Source organism: Anarrhichthys ocellatus, unplaced genomic scaffold (genome assembly GCF_004355925.1).
Source record: "Anarrhichthys ocellatus isolate YVR2014 unplaced genomic scaffold, GSC_Weel_1.0 scaffold84, whole genome shotgun sequence".
Classification (NCBI taxonomy): domain Eukaryota; kingdom Metazoa; phylum Chordata; class Actinopteri; order Perciformes; family Anarhichadidae; genus Anarrhichthys; species Anarrhichthys ocellatus.
The window spans coordinates 910,401-927,881 of NW_022280114.1; the positions used below are offsets into that span (position 1 = coordinate 910,401).

The following is a 17,481-nucleotide window of genomic DNA, read 5'->3' on the forward strand; positions in this document are numbered from 1 at the left end:
TATAGAAGGCATGCCACGTGTTTTCATTTAGATTGAGTATTTTGAGTATATTTCCTGAGCTTATTTCAGTCCAATACACCTCTGACTGCTTGGTTGTCACTCAAATGTAGTCAAAGCTTAAATCTGTTTTTTTCAGTTTGTCATTGTTATTTTTTTCTCTTCTTATTATGCTCATCTGGATTTTTGCTTCATTATAAAAGCAGCAGGATATGAGAATGAAAACTAATTTCTGAAATTCTGCAGCTGCTCCTCTAAAGTGCTGCTTTCATGTGTCATATGAAAACAGATCAATCTGTTTGCCACACAGTTTTCTTTTGGATTGCTACAAGTTACTTTCTGACTTGAAAAGAGAATCAGCCACAACAACAAGTCGTCTGTTTTCCGAAATATTAATATTCCGATGCTGCATGGGTGTTTTCTGACACAACTCACCCTGCAACAGGTCCTGCTTTGTTCGCTGGCTGCTGCAGCCGCTGCGGGCGAACCAACACACCCAGGACCTCATGGTGATGAAATGTGGTACAATGGCAAATGAAAGCTTAAGTTACACAGTCTAACGTTAAAGGATCATTCAAAATCAAAATCTGACAAACCTGTTTTGGACACAGTGGTGTACAAAACAGTCTTCGCTCAAGGTCCTCTCACTCACTTGTTTGTTCAGTTGCAGATGTTCCAACTTTTAAGATTGTTTGTCCATGTTAGTTTAAATGTGGAGCATGACAGTTCATTCTTTTGGCTCTTCAAAACAGTTGACAAAATAATCTCCACTCGTTTAGCCCATTTTAGGTTTTGGATGAGTACATAATGTTGACCTTTAACCCTAACTGGGGATTTTTAGGGGGCGATAGCAGATCAACAGTATATCCCACATATTAGTGTTGGACATCATCTAAAAGCTGGAAACCTGAAGAATAATTTAGCTCAGCAGTGTGTGTGTGTTTTGGTTATCCACCTAATCAAATTTTTAAATGTTTAGACTGTATAAGAGGCTTAGAACAATATGATGGAAGTGTATGATGGCCATTTTTATTGAGAATTGATACTTTTTCTTTTTAAATCTGAAATCCCTCCAAAATACAAGATTAGGACACGATTACCTCAAGGAACACCAGAGAAAAGAAATCCATGCTGTGATTTGGTATCAAAACTTTTCCTTCGGTAAGAATTGTTTGTTTCGACAATTGGATGGCAAATACTTCAGTTCTGGAAGCTGCTCAGAAACCCCCTTATTGTCAATACACCTAGAAAATCCAAACATCCTCTGAATCCACTAGTTGTCTAGCTTGTGGTTGTGAAGTTTCTGATCCTGGAGGTCACAACAGGTCATTTTTATCCCTTCGTGCCGGCATCCGTCCATGCCTTTTTTTAATTTAAAGTTTTTAAAAATGACAAAAAGACAATGAAGTCTAAGCTTTGCAGTCATACCCAATTTATGCAATTTCTTGTCTGTTGGTATTATCATAAAGTAGGCATGTCTGTAAAGGGAAGATTCATGAGTATCCAGAGAACCAGTTTTTCCCTCATCGAAATGTAGCATAACTTTGGAGCGTTATTTAGCCTTTTTTCCCGACAAGCTAGCGTGAGATGGTTGGTACCAACATTGACCTGCTACAGCCTCTTAAAGACAGCAATGTCGGGCCGGCAGCCCCGGGTCTCAGAGGGTAGGCCATTGCATTCCAGTTTGGCAAAATCTTTAAAAAAATTGAAGTTAAATATTTAACCTGTAAAGCTCGATTAGCCATAAACCTCTGTCATAGCTGGAACTGTTTGGATTTTAATGGTTTCAACATGAAAACACAAACATTCAGAAAATCCGAACATGCAAAGTCACCACAACTTTATTGTATCAGACACAGATACTTGGCCCGTGTCCACAGGTTTCCACACAAGAAGATTTTCTTGTCTTCCGGGCCTCTCCTTATGTTAAACTGGGTGACTGTACATCCAATTTAAACACCATCCATTGAGAGGATATATGAGGCTGATTCAACAATGGCCCCACAGAGTTGCGGGGCTGCTTTGCATCAGGGTGTGAGTGCAGACTCAGAGATAACCCTTGTTGTCCCTGAGGCCAGGGTGAAGCAGATGGGGGGGGGGAGGAACAATGGCCCTGGCCCATGCGGAGGGCAGCAGTGACTGACACAGCCACTGAAGCCCCGAAGAATGCCTGGAGCCGAGCCAGAGCCATGGACCTCACTGGCGCAGCAGCATCCCCCCCCACCCCCCACCACCACCACACCTGACCCTCCTCATGTCCCATGGTGCCCTGCGACCGGAGGGGGCGACACCTTCAAAGACGGCCCCCCGGCACGTCAGAGGACCAGCGAGCCACCCTGAAGGAGCAGCAGAGCCGAGTGTTTGGCACTGTGGGCTGAGGACCGGCTTGGAAGAGGACTACTGAGTAGACAGAGAGAGGACGACCTGACCCGACCCAACCTCAGCAACCACCGGCATGGCGACGGCAAGCACCTCAGGGCTCAGCAGGAAAAAGAAGAACCCTGGTCTCATGGACCAGATTACAAAGTTCTTTGGAGGAGACAAAAAGAAAAGGAGCAAGGTGAGCGTCCATGCATCTGCATCAAAAGGATGGTTCTGGGTGTTTCTTCTTCCAGAACTTCTCTGCTTCTTAAAACTTTAACTTAATGTTAGAACCTCATTGCACTGCAATGCTGCGCTATATTGTACTTGTTTTTTGTTCTTCGAACATTTGTTAGTAATTCAAGAGTGAATCATTTCGTCTTCATCATCATATAGTCATCCACAACATTAATGAATTAGGAAAAGCAATGAAAAAATACATTTTTAGAGATTATCCACTGGGTTTGTAGACATTTAAGTAGCAGGGAAATGTTCACAACCCATTAAGAAATACACACAAAACAAATCTAAATCAGGGTTTGCAGTACATCTCTTATCTCCTTCAGCTCGACTCCAAAGCTTCCAGGAGACTTTTAATACAAATCAATAAAAGATGTTGACAGTAGTTGCTTGAAGGAGAGAGGAGCCCTGATGGCTCACTGACCAGACGCTCCTTAATTGAGATGTGTATCGGCGATTGCCTTATCTTGGGCCTGAGTTTTAATATAGAGGCAGAAGTCCACCAGGCCTGCACTATATTTAGTGAGAAACATGATGATTTCAATGTCATTGGAAAAATGAATTCATGTTCAGAGCAGTTGTTTTTATGGCTGGAAGATTTATTTCCAACCGAGCTCACCTGTGCTGTTATCTTGTTCTCTTCCAATTTGTAAGTAAACGTACACAGTACACTACGTTAAAGAAATAATGCAGTTTGTAATGTCAGCCTGGCCCTGAGCTGCAAATAGAGAAAAAAAACTCTTTCAACTTCAAGACTGGACTCTCTGTGATGGGAGGGGCCCTCGGCAGTCAGACCTCATGCAGCACCGCGCTCCTTTTCATCTGACATCCAAGTGTCTCCGGTTTTGTGGATTTGTTGCGCGCTTTATTGTCTGAGCTTGGATCTTTCCCTCATATGGTGCAGGCTTTCTTTCCTGCACCAAAATAAAGCCACAAAGATGGGTATCTATGAAAGGGATCTTTTTAGGCTGAAACTGAACATAGCAAAACAAATACATGTGAATTAGAGGAAGAGACATTAATGTATTTTTTTGTCAGATGTGTGAGACTGTTCAGGAGGTTGTGTGTCAGCCAGCTACAAACTGATGGACCTGATATCACACTATAGTCGACTACTCTCCTTCACTCTGTAAACCTTTCATACTTTTTCCTTCTAGTATTTTAATTGCCTCTAATTGATTCAATTTGCAGATTTCCTGTCATCTCACATGATTGCAATCTCGTTTTTCTGTATATTGTGAGATGTGAAATTGCTATAATTACTGTAATTATCACATTAGGTTTATGGCAAGATGACTGACGTCTTTTCAAGCTCACACCACGCTACTCCCTCATGATTCATAAAAAAATACTTGACAATGCTGTTGAGTATACATGGCGCTTAAAAGTCGAGATGAAATGAAAAATGCCTGTTTTGACCCTTTTAGATCACATCCCCAGGGCATCAAAATGTAATCATCTTTTACTTCTAAATAATAAAACAATATGACGTACGCTTACGTTAACCAGTGCCGTCCAATTTCAACCAATAATATTTTGCAAAAATCCATCCATAAATCAATCTGCAGCTTTTAGCAACAAGTGAGGTGTGTGTGGATCCACAGTCCTCTGTCGCTCCGTATCACACAAGATTCGAATCACGCCTACTTTTTAACGCTCCAATCAAATGCACAGGATTTGATTTAAATCACTCATGTATTTGTACACCGCTCAAATATTCTGTTTCACTTTGATTTTGTTACCAAACAGATGCAGTTACTTGACCTCTGTTGATCCTCACAGGGTTCGTTCCGGGGTCACCTGGCCACCTCACCCCAGCAATCCTCCGCTCGCCGCCGGACCAATGAAAATGCTGTGGTGCATTTCTTCAGGAGCTTTGTGAGTTTCTTTGATTAAATGGTTTCATGTTGTACATGCAGTCAGCTTTGTTGCTCCATGCTAACATCCTCGCCTTTAGTCAAATTTTGTATTCAGTTTTAAGATGTTCATGTATTACTCTGAGACTGCTATGAGTGGCATAACCCACAACACAGAACAAAATCATTTTCCTCCAACTTATACCGCGTGACTGTCTTCTTTTAATTTACTTTGGCTCAGACTCTTGGCATCAATAGAGCGGCAGCGTTTTCAAAGCTAAACTGCTTCCCTCGGCTCCCTCACTGATTACAAAGCTGCATGACTCCTTCATTTACATACTGATGAAGATGAAAAATAAGAACAGGAAGTGGGGGAAGTTTCAATCAGCAGCTCAAACATTTGTTGATGATTGTTGTTCTATCAGTCACTCTGTTGTTGTTGTTGTTGTTGTTGCTTGGTGTCTGCTCTCAGGTGTCCTCTCCTCGTCCTAAATCCAGGGTGAGTCTCATTTTCTTCACAACATCTGTTCTGTTGATCATTCCAGAGGTGTAGCCGCAGGGTGAAGATGCAGAGATGCATTGATCATTCACTTCTGATCACTTTTTTAGACATGACTTTCCTTCTCTATTTTGCTCGCCATCATATTTCTCAACATCCAATTTCAACTGCATTTTTTGAATGACGTTTTGTTTTCAGCGTTTTATTCGAGATCCACTTAGGGTTTCATTGGATACCTTTGAGCCATTATGTGTGAGAGTTTATAACTTCGGCACCACCCAGTGGGAGCATCACATTAGACGTCAGACAGCATCGCAAGCCGCAAGCCGTTAGCCCCGCCCCCGAGTGGATCCGACCCAACACACTTAAGAAAACAAATGAACTAGTGCACTAATGCCCACCGATATTGTCGTGTCAAAAACTCATGCCATCAAAATCATTTATGCTCGTGGTGCAGTGAGCTAAATGGCTAACATGCTGGTGTTCAGCAAGTGTAATGCATGTTCACAATCTTGTGTGCTAGCATGCTAACATTTGCTAATGAGCACTAAATCCTATAGCCTGTATACTCGCTGCAATTACAGCGAGTGATTGGAACGTCATCAGTTTTTCTTTGACATAAACCAAAGTATTGGACAAACTGAAACGTTGACCAGATGACGGCGCTAGAAGGAGTTTCCAGGGATCACTGAACTCATCAGGATTCATCCTGTAGGGAAAATGAACTTTAAATGTAAAGGCATTTACACACCGGGGGGGGGGCGGGACGAATAAACTACACAAAAAACGAGAAATAATGGTTTGCGAATATTTCGCATCAAAACTATTTATGAACAGACGGCTGCAAAACACTTGAAACCAAGTGTACAAAAGTACAGTAAAATAAGTAAAAGTTGACTTATTTTACTGTACTTTTGTTACGAAACTTACGTAGCACTTGTTTGAATCCAAACCACGATCTTTTCTCAAACCTAACCAAGTAATTTTGATTCCTACACCTAAAGTCGTTTTGTTTCAATCCACAACTTCACTTTCGGTTGGTGCAGTTTGGCCCATCTGAAGCACTGGAATGGTAGTATTAGCCACTGATTCACTTCACCCTGTTGGTGACACGAAATAAAAAGTCAGGAGAGTTTCATCCTCCGGGGACCATGAATGTCTTTACCAAATTTTATTTACAATACATTCCAAAGTTGTTAAGGCATTTCACACTGCTAGCGTGGCTACAATTTCTACACACTCTTAAGTTGTAGATGGAGGGGAGTGTTAGGGGGGACGTCACTCTTTCTGTGCAACCACTCAAGCTTCATTTTAAGGGGTCACAAACCAAAATGTTGGGGACCATTGGGGTCGACTCCAGAGTGAGTTGGCTAAATGTATTTAAAAAAGAAAAGAAAGTGTCAACCTATGTTGGTGATGGTCAGTGATCACCCATTTTGTACTCTAATATACCACCACATCACTGCTAATCTTGCCATTTAATATCTTTAACTGGATGATTCTCAGATGAGGCGGACGCAGGTTCCACTACAGTCCGCTCACTGTATCTCATCTCATCATGTCACTGTCTGTTTCTTTTTCATGTCCAGTGGAGAGACGCCCTGGGCTTGGTACGTCACAACTTCCCTTCTCGAATCGAACAAAAGCCCCATTTCTGACCTCACCTCTTTGTGTGTGTGTGTGTGTGTGTGTGTGAGATTGTGTAGGCGCGCAATGATCCCATTTAAGTCTGTCTGTAGAGAGCTCTTTGTCTGCAGCGCACCCGTTACCTAACCTCCACGCTCGTCCTGTGTCTCTCTCCCCACTGTGTGCTTTTTCCTCCTTGGAGAGAAATATCTTTTAAAGCCGAGCGCATCGATTCAAGACGTGTACAAAAAGCTGATTCGCCAGCATCTGCATACAGCAGCTGGAAGGCCAAGCTCACTCTTGACGGGTGCCGCGGGAAAATCCCTCTCATTCGGTTGATCAGTCAAAGAGAGTATTGGCTCGTTGGTAAATTCATGACGTTGCAATAAATTCTTCTTTGCTTCAATCCAGAGCGAATCACTGCCTCTGGATGACTTTGAAACTGCTCGACTATTTATGAACCACAACCGGTAAACATTTTCTCTCAGGACCTCTTGGCCTGCATCCTCCTCCTCCTCCTCTTCCTCCTCCCTCACACCTCTATTTCTCTGTAACACCTCCACCCGCTCTGTGCCAAGAGATGACTCACCGATCCATCTGTTGTGGCTTCCCACCTTCTTTGTGTCCTCCCATCTGTCAGGCGACCCTGGGACAGCCATGTCATATGTGTGTGTGATTGGATGGTGATTAAGGACCCGTGTCCTCTGTGTGGGTCAGTTCAACGCTGACCTCACCTCGTCCTTGTCGTCCATTTTCTTTCCCCCCTGAAGGTTGCCATTATCCGAGTCTGGTTCCTGTCACGTCTTCATGCCCCCCCCACCCACTCCACGACTCGAACATATTATTTAATAGCAGATGGAAGAACAGGGACCACTGAGTCTTTTCTTCATTTTTGAAAATGTGTGGATATATGTTTTTTTAAATTCAACAGCAATAATTGTGCCCCCTGTAAGATTTTAAAAAGTAGTGGGATGTCTCCGATTGCTCTGATGAGACAAAATGTGTCTCATCTTGAAAGAGAAGAAGGCCATCAATGTAAAGTGGATTAAAACGTCTGGTTAAAGGTTACGCAATGACAGAGCAGCAAACGTGCTTTCAGGCCCTGCTTCCAGGTCTCCACCCGTGCTTACAGAGCGTCTTTTTCTAGGCCTCGTCACCGCGTGCCGAGAGCGCAAAGTCGCCGGTCAGGAGACGCAGAGACCAAAGCACACTGTCCAAGATCTTCAACCTGGTGAGCTTACTGCATGTTCGCCCCCCCTTGTTTCACTCAAATATACTTCCTGTTTCTACCTGTAAGACTGGGCTTCATAAAACACTGTTTCCTGTCTGTGTTTGCCCTCAAATGCAACAGTGATGCTCTCACCAGAGACCAGTGAGTAATGAATAAATACAGTATAATGATTCACCATTTCAGTTTCATTCATCAGCACGCGTTCACAGCAGCCTGTCATCATAATAAACTAACCAGCTTAAGGAGCGACATTTCTCATTTTCGCAGTGACACCGACACGTAAACCCAGATATTGCATTTCTCACACAACTGTTCATTCATTTCTGCAAATACCCTCCACTTCGACTTTTGTGAGGGGTTCATTGTCAGTGTGGTTGATCTCCTAGAAATCCCAATAAATGTGAAGTACTCGACAATCAAATCTCTCGTGAAGTTTCTGCACAGCTCTAACTGAAAATGACTTCACCCCAGATTGCTCTTATAGATGCCATCTCTAGGGATGGAAAACACACTTTTCTCTCAGCCACCTCACCCTCCTCCTCCTCCTCCTCCCCCTCCTTCTTCTCTCCAGGGAGAAACCAAGTCCCGTCCACCCCCAAAACGCTGGAGCACCATCTTCTAAGCTCTCCACTGAGGACCAGGCCGCAGATCCGACGCCAACGCCGACGGGACAAGATGAAGGAGGGGACCAAGCGGCGGACTCACAACCTCAAGAAATGCTAACCCACTAACACAAACCCTCCTGTGTGTTTCGACGGTGACATTGACAGAGTGTAAAAAAAATCCACACTCCAGGGTTTGCAAGTTGTCACCAGGCCTGTCTCTGTTCTAATCCTACTTCCACGGATATAGCTCGTCTCGCTGTTTAGAAGAGGTTTGGTCATGCTTTTAGTAAAACATCCCCCATCCCTACGAGTATATTGGTCCGATGGTGCTAGTGTCCAGCTGTCCCCGGCAGATGTTTGCTTTTTCTATTTGTCTCCCGTCATGTGCGTTTTGTAGACGAGTGGCACGTTTGTGTGTCTCGCTGCTTTCTAGAAACCCAACTCACATCCCAAATTCCACACGTGAAACCCTAAGCGGAGAGTGGTCTGTTTGTGCTCGAGTGGAACGTTTGTCGCAAAGCATTTGAAAACACAACTGGAAACCTGCAGTATATGAACTCTAATATTATCTGTATTTGTTTCATTGTGCCTTAGTGTAATTAATGAAGATGTACAGTATGATGTCATTCCAAAAACAAATGAATAAAAATGCCCTTTTCAAATGCACTGTTCCATAACCAAAGAACGCTCTCTTTTCTATACTGTATCTTTTGCATGGATCTCGTTTATTGTGAGTTATCTGGTTGCATCTTAAATTAGGTTTGAAGTTTTAACGACAGACACCAGTTGGGTTTATCTGATGGTCAGACAGTAAGTGGTTCAAAGGTTGAAAGCAGAAGCACCCGAGGTGGAAGGAGGAGTACTGAATGTTGAATTAAAATGTCCTGATGCGTAGTTTCATTTTGTTCTTGATAAATGACATCGCCACTCTCATTTGTACATGCTCTGTTTGTATGTTCACTTTAACGGGATGGTCAGTACTGTAAAAGTGTTGTTTTTTTGCTGATGTGGTGTTGCTACAGGACTGTTATGTTTCCTTTGTTCAGCCTAACTAAAAATAAACATGTTACTTCTTCTCTCAGCTATTAAATGTTTTGAAATCTGACAATTTTGCTGTCTTCATTGGATCATACTTACATTTGTTTCCCTTTTTATGGATCTTTTAAGCCAAAATAGAATGAGACACATTTACTGTATGTCTCATTCACTTTTAGTTAGCCTTGGCTGGACACAGAAGACGATTAGCTTAGCTTAGCTTAGCATTAAGAATACAAACACTGGACAAATCTGCCTACCAGCAACTCACCAAGCATCAAGTTAGTAACTTGTTTGTCAGCCGTATAAAAACCAAAGTGTAAAAACCAAGACTTGTCGTTTTGCAGGGGGGCTGTGTGCCAAAGTGGAGCCAGGCCAGCTGTCTTTATGCTAAGCTAGCCTAACCCACTGGCTCCAGCCCTTTTATGCCGCACAGACTTGAGGTGTGTCGAGCTTCTCTTAGCAAGAATCACCCAAAATGTTGAACTATTCCTTTAAAGTTGCAATGTTAAAAATCTTGACAGAACTTAATTTTCAAACATCCCAAAAAATGAGCTAACAACATGAACAGAATGCGAAGACGTTACAGTTTTGACGTCACGTCTATGTATTGTGTTGCATGAGCATGCTAACCAGTTAGCTCCGGCCCGTCTTGTAATACCACTTGTACCTCGAGAGGCGATAGTGAGTCGCTGTAGAGTCCAACATGTCCTCAGTCCAACATGAGGGGACGAAGAAGTAGAGCTGCCCAGAGGCCTTGTCATTAGTACATCCGTGGTCCAAGTATGTTTTGATAGTTTATTCCGATAAATCCAAAGTGGCAAAAATGAGAAAACAGTTTGCACCCTTGCCTTGTCTTCCCACTTTGGAATGTCCCCCCATTTTCTTGAACTGATGACTGTACATTTAGAGTGTATGGACCCAGTATTAGAGGTGAAATGCTTTAATATTACAAGAAATACTCAGTTCGACCCTATAAATGGTACCTTGATGTTTGTAACCAAGATCACAGCAGAGACTGCAACCGGCTTCAAGGTTTACTGAGCAGCTGAATAAGTGAAGAGGGGAAACAGAAAGTGTGTATCAGCCCCAAACTCAACCCACGATCCATAACTGAACACTCACGCATACTCTCGAAAAAACCCTCTGGAGGCCAATCATCCACCTCAGCCAGTAATCCCTGTATCAAGGTGTTGTACGAACTGAAAAAAAAACAGATCTCATTTAAGTCCTGCAGTAACACCGAACAAAGATGACGCTCAGAGGTGGGAAAACCAATGTTTCACATCATTAGACATAATGCTGAGATCGAACTTTTCGAGGACATCACATCTGCCCCTAAGATCACAATTAGCAAGGAGGTCCATCTGCCCTGCGTGCAGTGTTCCTGCAATAATTAGCTCAGTGGCACGAAACCCACATCACACAGGCAATTTCTATGTATTTGACGCATTTTAGCATTCACAGCAACAACTAAATATACCGTGAGGCTTCGAGTATGGTTTGCCCCTGCACTGATTCTGGTCACAGAGACGTCTAGTATAGGAAAAATTGCCCCACAAATGTAATCTAATTTAACTGGCTATATATGGAGTGCATTACAGTATGTAATAACTTGTTCCTCATGATACAGTTGCTCTTTGGTGATGGTCACAACCTCATGTTTGCCATTGACGGGAATGTGTAAGGGCTGCTAAATGCACCCGATTACATTAAATGAGTCCCATTCACTGGCTCGTCATCTTTCAGCATCTCTGGGTCTTTAATGGAATTAATGGAGGATGCTTCCTTCAAACACAGTGAGGAGCTTTTGTACAGTTTGATCACAGGAAAGGGATTCTGTAGCGTTGAGCAAGAGAGACCTCTGGTGCTTCACCGTTGTGCTGCAAAGGAACCGTTCTGGTATGAGCCAGACTGTTCTAGAATGAGCCAGAGTACTTTAGAATACGTTTTGGTATTATATAATAGGCCTCACTGATAATAACCAACAGTGCTCTAAAATCAGCCCCAAGTTCTTAAAAGAAATGTCAATGTCCTTGAATAACCCACATTGAGCCTAAATGTTCTAGAATAACCCACAATGTTTTAGAATGAGCATAATCATTTAGAAAAATCTAAAATGCTGTTATTACCACACATACTGAGATTTTCTTCCTCTATATAGTCTGAAGAGACATCAATGTGTCGCAGAAAAACAAATGTTATGCCCTTGTATTTATTTTCTAATTCAGATCAATGTAAATAATTTATGTGCAAAATACAAATGAACTTTAATCGGGCCCAAGAGGTACATTTACAACACAGATGTACAGTTTACAGCATCACTTAACAAGAACTGAGGCTATGTGGCACTGCACAAATTAAAAAGGGCCACTTGATAAAAGCATAGGATTGTTCCTTTTTTTTTTGTCAAAACATCCATGGCATGAAAAGAACAGTCATCGTGTGTATTTGTGCGCACACAATTTACACGTTAACGTTTAATTTCCGCTAAAGCTCTCACTCGCCTCCTCTTTAAAAACATGACTACCGGCGTCCAAGTTTTGCGACTGAGTTCTGAGCTCGTCCACAATCCCAGACACGCTGCCCAGGAGGCCACGCATCCCGTCCTCCATCTCCCCGCGAAAATCCACCTCCTCGACTTTCACTTGTCCTCCCGTCGCGAGAAAAGCCTCGCTGTCCTCAAATCCATAACCGAAGCTGTCGTCGACGTCCGCTGCAGGTGCGGTCTCGTTGCCGTTGGCTGAGGAGCTGGAGGCGAGTCTCTCGCATCGGACCTGATGCCTGAGGAAGCTGTCCCTCCAAATGACTTTCTTCCCACACAGGCCACACTCGTAGGGCCGCAGCCCTCCGTGAGTCTTAAGGTGCTTGGTCAGATGGTGCTTCATCTTGAAGGACTTTGTGCAAACAGGACAGCCGAAGGGCCGTAGGTTGAGGTGCTGCATCTTCACGTGCCGGTCACGCATGCTCTTCAGGGTGTAGGCTTTGCCGCAGTGGCAGAAGTGGACTTTGCCCGTGTAGGGGGCGCCGGCGAGGGACACCGAGGAGGACGAAGACGGCGTCGGGGGCGAAGAGGGCGGTGGAAATGCAGCAGACGATGGAGACAGGAGGCGGCTTGAGGTGGGGGTTGACGAGCTACTCTGTCCCGCGCTGGTGGAGGGCCAGCTCACCTCTGATCCCGCCATGGTGAAGTCGGGGGACACGGGCACTAAAGGCCTCTGGGAAACCTGTCCCGTGCCATCTTGGATCTCGTCATATGTGCCTCGGCTAAACGTCCCTTCCGTGAAACATTCAAAGTCTGCGTCCTCCTGCTCGTCACCTTCATCCTCGTCTTTACTGCAGCTGCCGCCCCCTCCGTCCTGAGGCCTCTGCTCTTGTTGAGACCAGGGACCTGTCTGCCACTGAGGCCGGGCTGAGACGGGACAGGAGGGGCCCGGAACACCTGTTTGGCAAGCATGACCGCCGGTCAGGTCTGAGGAGGGGTCTCTTCCTGCCAAAGTTCTCTGCACTTTGTCCTTGATCTCCTCCACACTCGCCTTCCCTGTGGCTTGTCCTACACTCTCATCTGAAACTGGGCGGAAGTCTGCAGAATAAATATAAAAACAAGATCAAAGCCACACACAGCACAAGGAGAAGTAACACGTGTAACACATATAGGAACAGACACACTATATGGCTGTGTATCTCATCTCAATACCTTCTTAGGTGACACTGGACTAAATGTGCTAGTCAGCATCAAAATCTCTAAACCAATGCCTAAATAATTTCACATTTCTACCACACAAGTGACCTAGTTTGAAGAAGTGACCCTCTTTCCTACGGCGACATTCCTCTTAGGTAAAGAACTATATATGTATGTTAGAATTATATGTGGTTGAAGTGAAATGAGGTCTTTGAATCCTACCGCAGTGCCCCATTTGTGCAAAGCCCCCCTTCTTCTGCACCGCTGCTTCTCTGACTCCCTCGTCTGCCTCCATCTCTCTTTTCTCCTTCCTCCTCTTCTCTTGCGTCTCATCACTATCCCCGCTCTCTCTATTCTTATCAAGCAGCCTGTCGCTGCTCGGCAGCACTCCCCGCTGTTGAAACCTGACCTTCTGCTTTAGCGCCTCGCCACTGGGGAACCCCCCGTGGTACCGGCCATTGTAGCCCAGTCCATCGAGAGCAAAGTGGCCGGTTTTGGTGTGGCCTGATACCCACGCCTCCTCGCAGTTGGCGTAATCACCCTCCGCATAGCCAGCCAGGGTGTCCAGTTGGGAGTCGGCCAAGTGCTGGGTCGATGGGGGCCGTGGTCGCCCCCATCTGGGGAACTGCTGCGGACGTCTCCACGTGGCTAAGGGGGGCAGGGCATCCGGCTTCCTCTCCTTCCTTCTTCCCTCCCTTTCCAGGTACAAGCAGTCGGTGCTGCTCGGGGACTGCTGGCGGGACGCGGTGCCGGGGTGAGCTGCTGCGGCGGCGGCCTCCCCAGGGCTGACTTCTGGTGGGGGCCGGGGCCTCTTCAGGATCTCTGTGCATTTGTCCACGATGTGCCACATCTGGAGGAAACTGGCCACGGTGACGTAGTTCACGATGTCATCGTGCACGATGCTCAGCTGGCCCGTGTAGGCCGAGCTCAGCACACTCTCGAAGGCCACCGGGTCCATAACCGAGGGGAGGGAAACAGTCGTAACATTCTTCAGCAACACCTGTCGAGAGACAGCAGAGAAGACGTACCGAGTTTTGAAATATTGGGGCTGAGTGAAAGCATCGACAACCTTATTGTAAATGAATGAACCTGGCCCACCTGGTCGTGAAAGTAAGGCGAGGATGCAGCGAGCACACAGCGGTGGGCCCTGAACACTTGCCCCTGCACCTGGATGGAGAGGTCACACAGTCTTCCTTCCTCTCGCTGCCGGTTCAGATTGTCCAAGACGGCAGCACGGGCACCAGGGAAGCACACCTGGACAGTCAAACCAGCTGGAGCAGCAGAAGCACTGCAGGTGGCATCCATGGTCTCACAAAACTAGAGAGAAGAATAACACTTTACAAAGTGAAAATCGATTATTTTCAATATTTTGTCTCAATGCAGTAGATGTGCATCTACTGTAGTTTTTATTGTAGTTACTTATCTATACATCTGTTCTTGTACTTCCCTTTGCTGCTGTTACACTTTCCTTGCGTGTGGTATGTTTATCTTCAGTGTTTATTTTTTGTTGGGTATAATATTTTGAGGAATGTGTCCTTTGTATCGAGGAACGTTTAAATTACAATATGTGTTGATTTTATTTATTGATCATAAAACATTTACAATACAAGTACATGCACATCTCAGCATGTTACTGAAGGCAACAGGACAACACATCCAGATCCAAGACAGAACTCAACTAAATGGAAAACAATAGCAGTGACATCGACATTTAAACTACAATAAACTGAGGCAGTTTCTTCATTGCAACATTCTCAGTGAGGTGAATGTATTTTATCTCGACAGCAATTACAGAGCTGAAATAACTAGTCAACTAATCAATTAGTTGATCAAGAGAAAGTTCTTCTGAAACTATTTTAATAATGGAGTAATTGCATTTTCAAGCAAATATAAAACTAAACTGACTGGATTCAGCCTCGCAGAAGTGAATATTTACTGCTTTAGATTGTCTTATATGAAAGTATGTTGAATCTTTTCGTTATTTGGACAAAACGAGTATCATCAAATTGATGGTTTTCCCAAGTAACACTAACAATACCTAAACAGCTCACTGTCAAATAAACACAAAAAGCAGTAAATCCTCACAACTGTGAAGCTGGAACAGTAGCTGGAAAACAAACCGTAACAATTAATTCATCACCCTTTAAAATGCTTTAATTGTAAATTAACGCATTTTTCAAACTTTTTCATTCACTTGTCAATCGACCGTGTAGCTAACGTTTAACATAATTGATCGATTGTTTGAGCCCCGTCCTCAGATGGGCAGGCTGTCGATAAAGATATTGATTTGTGATCAGAAATGCAGGAGCTTCCACCTGATGATCACTACCACATCTACTGTTAGCTCGCTAATGTTAGCTACTGCGAGCTCTCACATGGTCCGTCACATAAACGGTTGTCGTTAAAAAGCACTATTACCAACATGTGGTCTGGTCACGGTGTGCATTCGCTCATGTCTGCGTTAGCGTGTAAAGTGAGCTGACCAGCATTGATTAGCTCACACGTTAGCTAGCTAGCAGTTAACGTTAGCTTAGTTACTTTACCTTTGATATGTCGGTATGTCGAACTTTTTTTACTTTTATAGAGCGCGTCGCTGGCTATTTGTAGCACAACATTATTATTCGCGAATTCCAGATACAAAATGACGTTAACGTCGCTCGTTTGTGTAAAAAATAAAAATAAAAACAAGCTCGTAAATGCTAACAGCAGCTTGCCCGTAGGCGTAGCTGATGCTAGCTGGTTGACAAAACAGCATCGGCACTCCTCACACACAACGTTAGTGGGTGTTTGGTGTTAGAGTTGAATTGTTGTGAAATGCCATCACACTGGTCAGCAGCTAAAACCCGCGCTTCAGCTGCATTATTATCTAATTATTATAAAAGCTGAACCCACAACTGCACGGGCAGTTATTGACTGATACGGCGTTAAATGACCATGTTGACAGAGAGATTAAATATTAGCATAACTAACCCCGCCCACTGGAGCCCAGTTAAAGGGCCAGTTCACCCTAATAGTAACTACCCCAAGCCCTTTGTTGCTCATTAAACGCGCTATAAACGCTCAGTGAAGCCCCTGCGGTGCCCCCTCGGACAGAGCTAAACTAGTTTCAGTTTAAAAACAGCGGGGCATAAGCTCAAACAGTCGTCACATACTGGTTGTGCTCAGCCACGCACGGACGTTGTTTGTTTTTTTTACCGCAGTGCATCTGCAGCTTCCTGGGACGAGCGACAGAGGTGCCGCTGTGGCGCAGGAAGAAAGGCGCACCGTTAACAGGCACAGGGCGCATCTAATAGATTAGCTTCTCTTTTTTCTTTGGGAGGGCTCGCGTCTTTTCATGCACCACATGCAGTTTTATCCGCAATGCATGCACGAGCGAAGCATCTCTTCTACGAGCGCGGGGGTCAGTAGATAGGCGAAAATACAAAGTGTCTCCATCATTCAGCTGTCATCGCAGGGGAGGACAGGATTTTTTTCTTCTTCTTCTTCTCCGAGGAGACGACTCGAGGAGAGGATGCCTCTATTTCAGGACAGTAGGCTCTGATTTCAGTGATCCGATTAAGGATAAGAATTGGCCATTAGATCTGTATTGTCTGTATTTAATAGGCCTTTTGGTAGCGCGTAGCCTGTAAAAGGTAGATCACAGAGCATGCAAAGCCATTATATATGCACTGGCGTGTGAGTGTATTGCAGACGTCCAGTCAGTAGTTTGCGTGTGGCACATTATATAAACACACCTAATCTGTGTGCATACCCTGCAGTTGTGCAAACACAAGAGAAGCAGAGCATGTGGCCCCAGGCAGGTCTAATGGTTGCTCTGTGCATCTCACATTAAGACCTCAGGGGAAAAGAAGATAATCAAATCTCAGGCTGTTGATCTGGGTGAACACTGAGAGTCAGATATCCGGATTGTTTCATATGCTGCTGGATAATTAAAAGCGGAAAGAAAACCACCACTGGAATGCACCAGTTATAGAGAGACAGTAGGGGGCTGTGTCTAAATCATCAATAATTTGTTGGCAAAAACAGAAATTCTGCAACCAATAGGGTGTAACTGTTGCTGGCTTTACAATGCATGTTTAGCTGATGCAGTAACTGCCTCCGTTCAATAACAACAAAATCTGAGGTCAGTTTACGAGTGTCCTGACAATCATTTAAATTTCCAACAACAAGTCTTTTGGAGCTCCACACCAGGAGTGCTGCTGTTAAAGTTGGTACTTTTTTTGAGGCTCCTCCAACATCCAGTTGACATCCAGTTGACATGGCAGTATCAAACCTCCTGCTCCTTGCTCTCCTCTGCAGCATGTTTGGTGAGTTGAGCCGATTACCTGTGGCCTTCGTGATGTGTTGCT

General features: G+C 44.4%; 2 protein-coding genes across 6 annotated transcripts; one reads left to right on the forward strand and one right to left on the reverse strand.

Annotated features, from left to right (window-relative positions):
* Positions 1-2,301: 2,301 nt before the first annotated feature.
* mbpa (myelin basic protein a) lies at positions 2,302-9,520 on the forward strand. Of its 4 annotated transcripts, XM_031874859.1 has the most exons (7): positions 2,302-2,557; positions 4,381-4,476; positions 4,927-4,953; positions 6,543-6,563; positions 7,727-7,810; positions 7,931-7,951; positions 8,382-9,520. In XM_031874859.1, the coding sequence occupies exons 1-6, from the start codon at positions 2,453-2,455 to the stop codon at positions 7,931-7,933; spliced, it is 336 nt and encodes a 111-aa protein (XP_031730719.1). In that variant the 5' UTR covers positions 2,302-2,452; the 3' UTR covers positions 7,934-7,951; positions 8,382-9,520. The 4 variants fall into 4 exon arrangements, with proteins under 4 accessions (XP_031730719.1, XP_031730720.1, XP_031730723.1 ...); XM_031874860.1 differs by lacking the exon at positions 6,543-6,563 and having other exon boundaries at positions 2,303-2,557; XM_031874862.1 differs by lacking the exons at positions 4,927-4,953; positions 6,543-6,563 and having other exon boundaries at positions 2,306-2,557.
* Positions 9,521-11,701: 2,181 nt separating this feature from the next.
* Positions 11,702-16,794, reverse strand: zbtb22a (zinc finger and BTB domain containing 22a). 2 transcript variants are annotated; one of them, XM_031874832.1, is made up of 4 exons: positions 15,676-16,794; positions 14,231-14,449; positions 13,355-14,132; positions 11,702-13,033 (listed from the first exon to the last, which is right to left on the reverse strand). In XM_031874832.1, exons 2-4 carry the CDS (start codon positions 14,435-14,437, stop codon positions 11,931-11,933), a joined length of 2,088 nt encoding a protein of 695 aa, XP_031730692.1. In that variant the 5' UTR covers positions 14,438-14,449; positions 15,676-16,794; the 3' UTR covers positions 11,702-11,930. The 2 variants fall into 2 exon arrangements, with proteins under 2 accessions (XP_031730692.1, XP_031730691.1); XM_031874831.1 differs by having other exon boundaries at positions 14,231-16,794.
* Between the last annotated feature and the right edge of the window lie 687 nt (positions 16,795-17,481).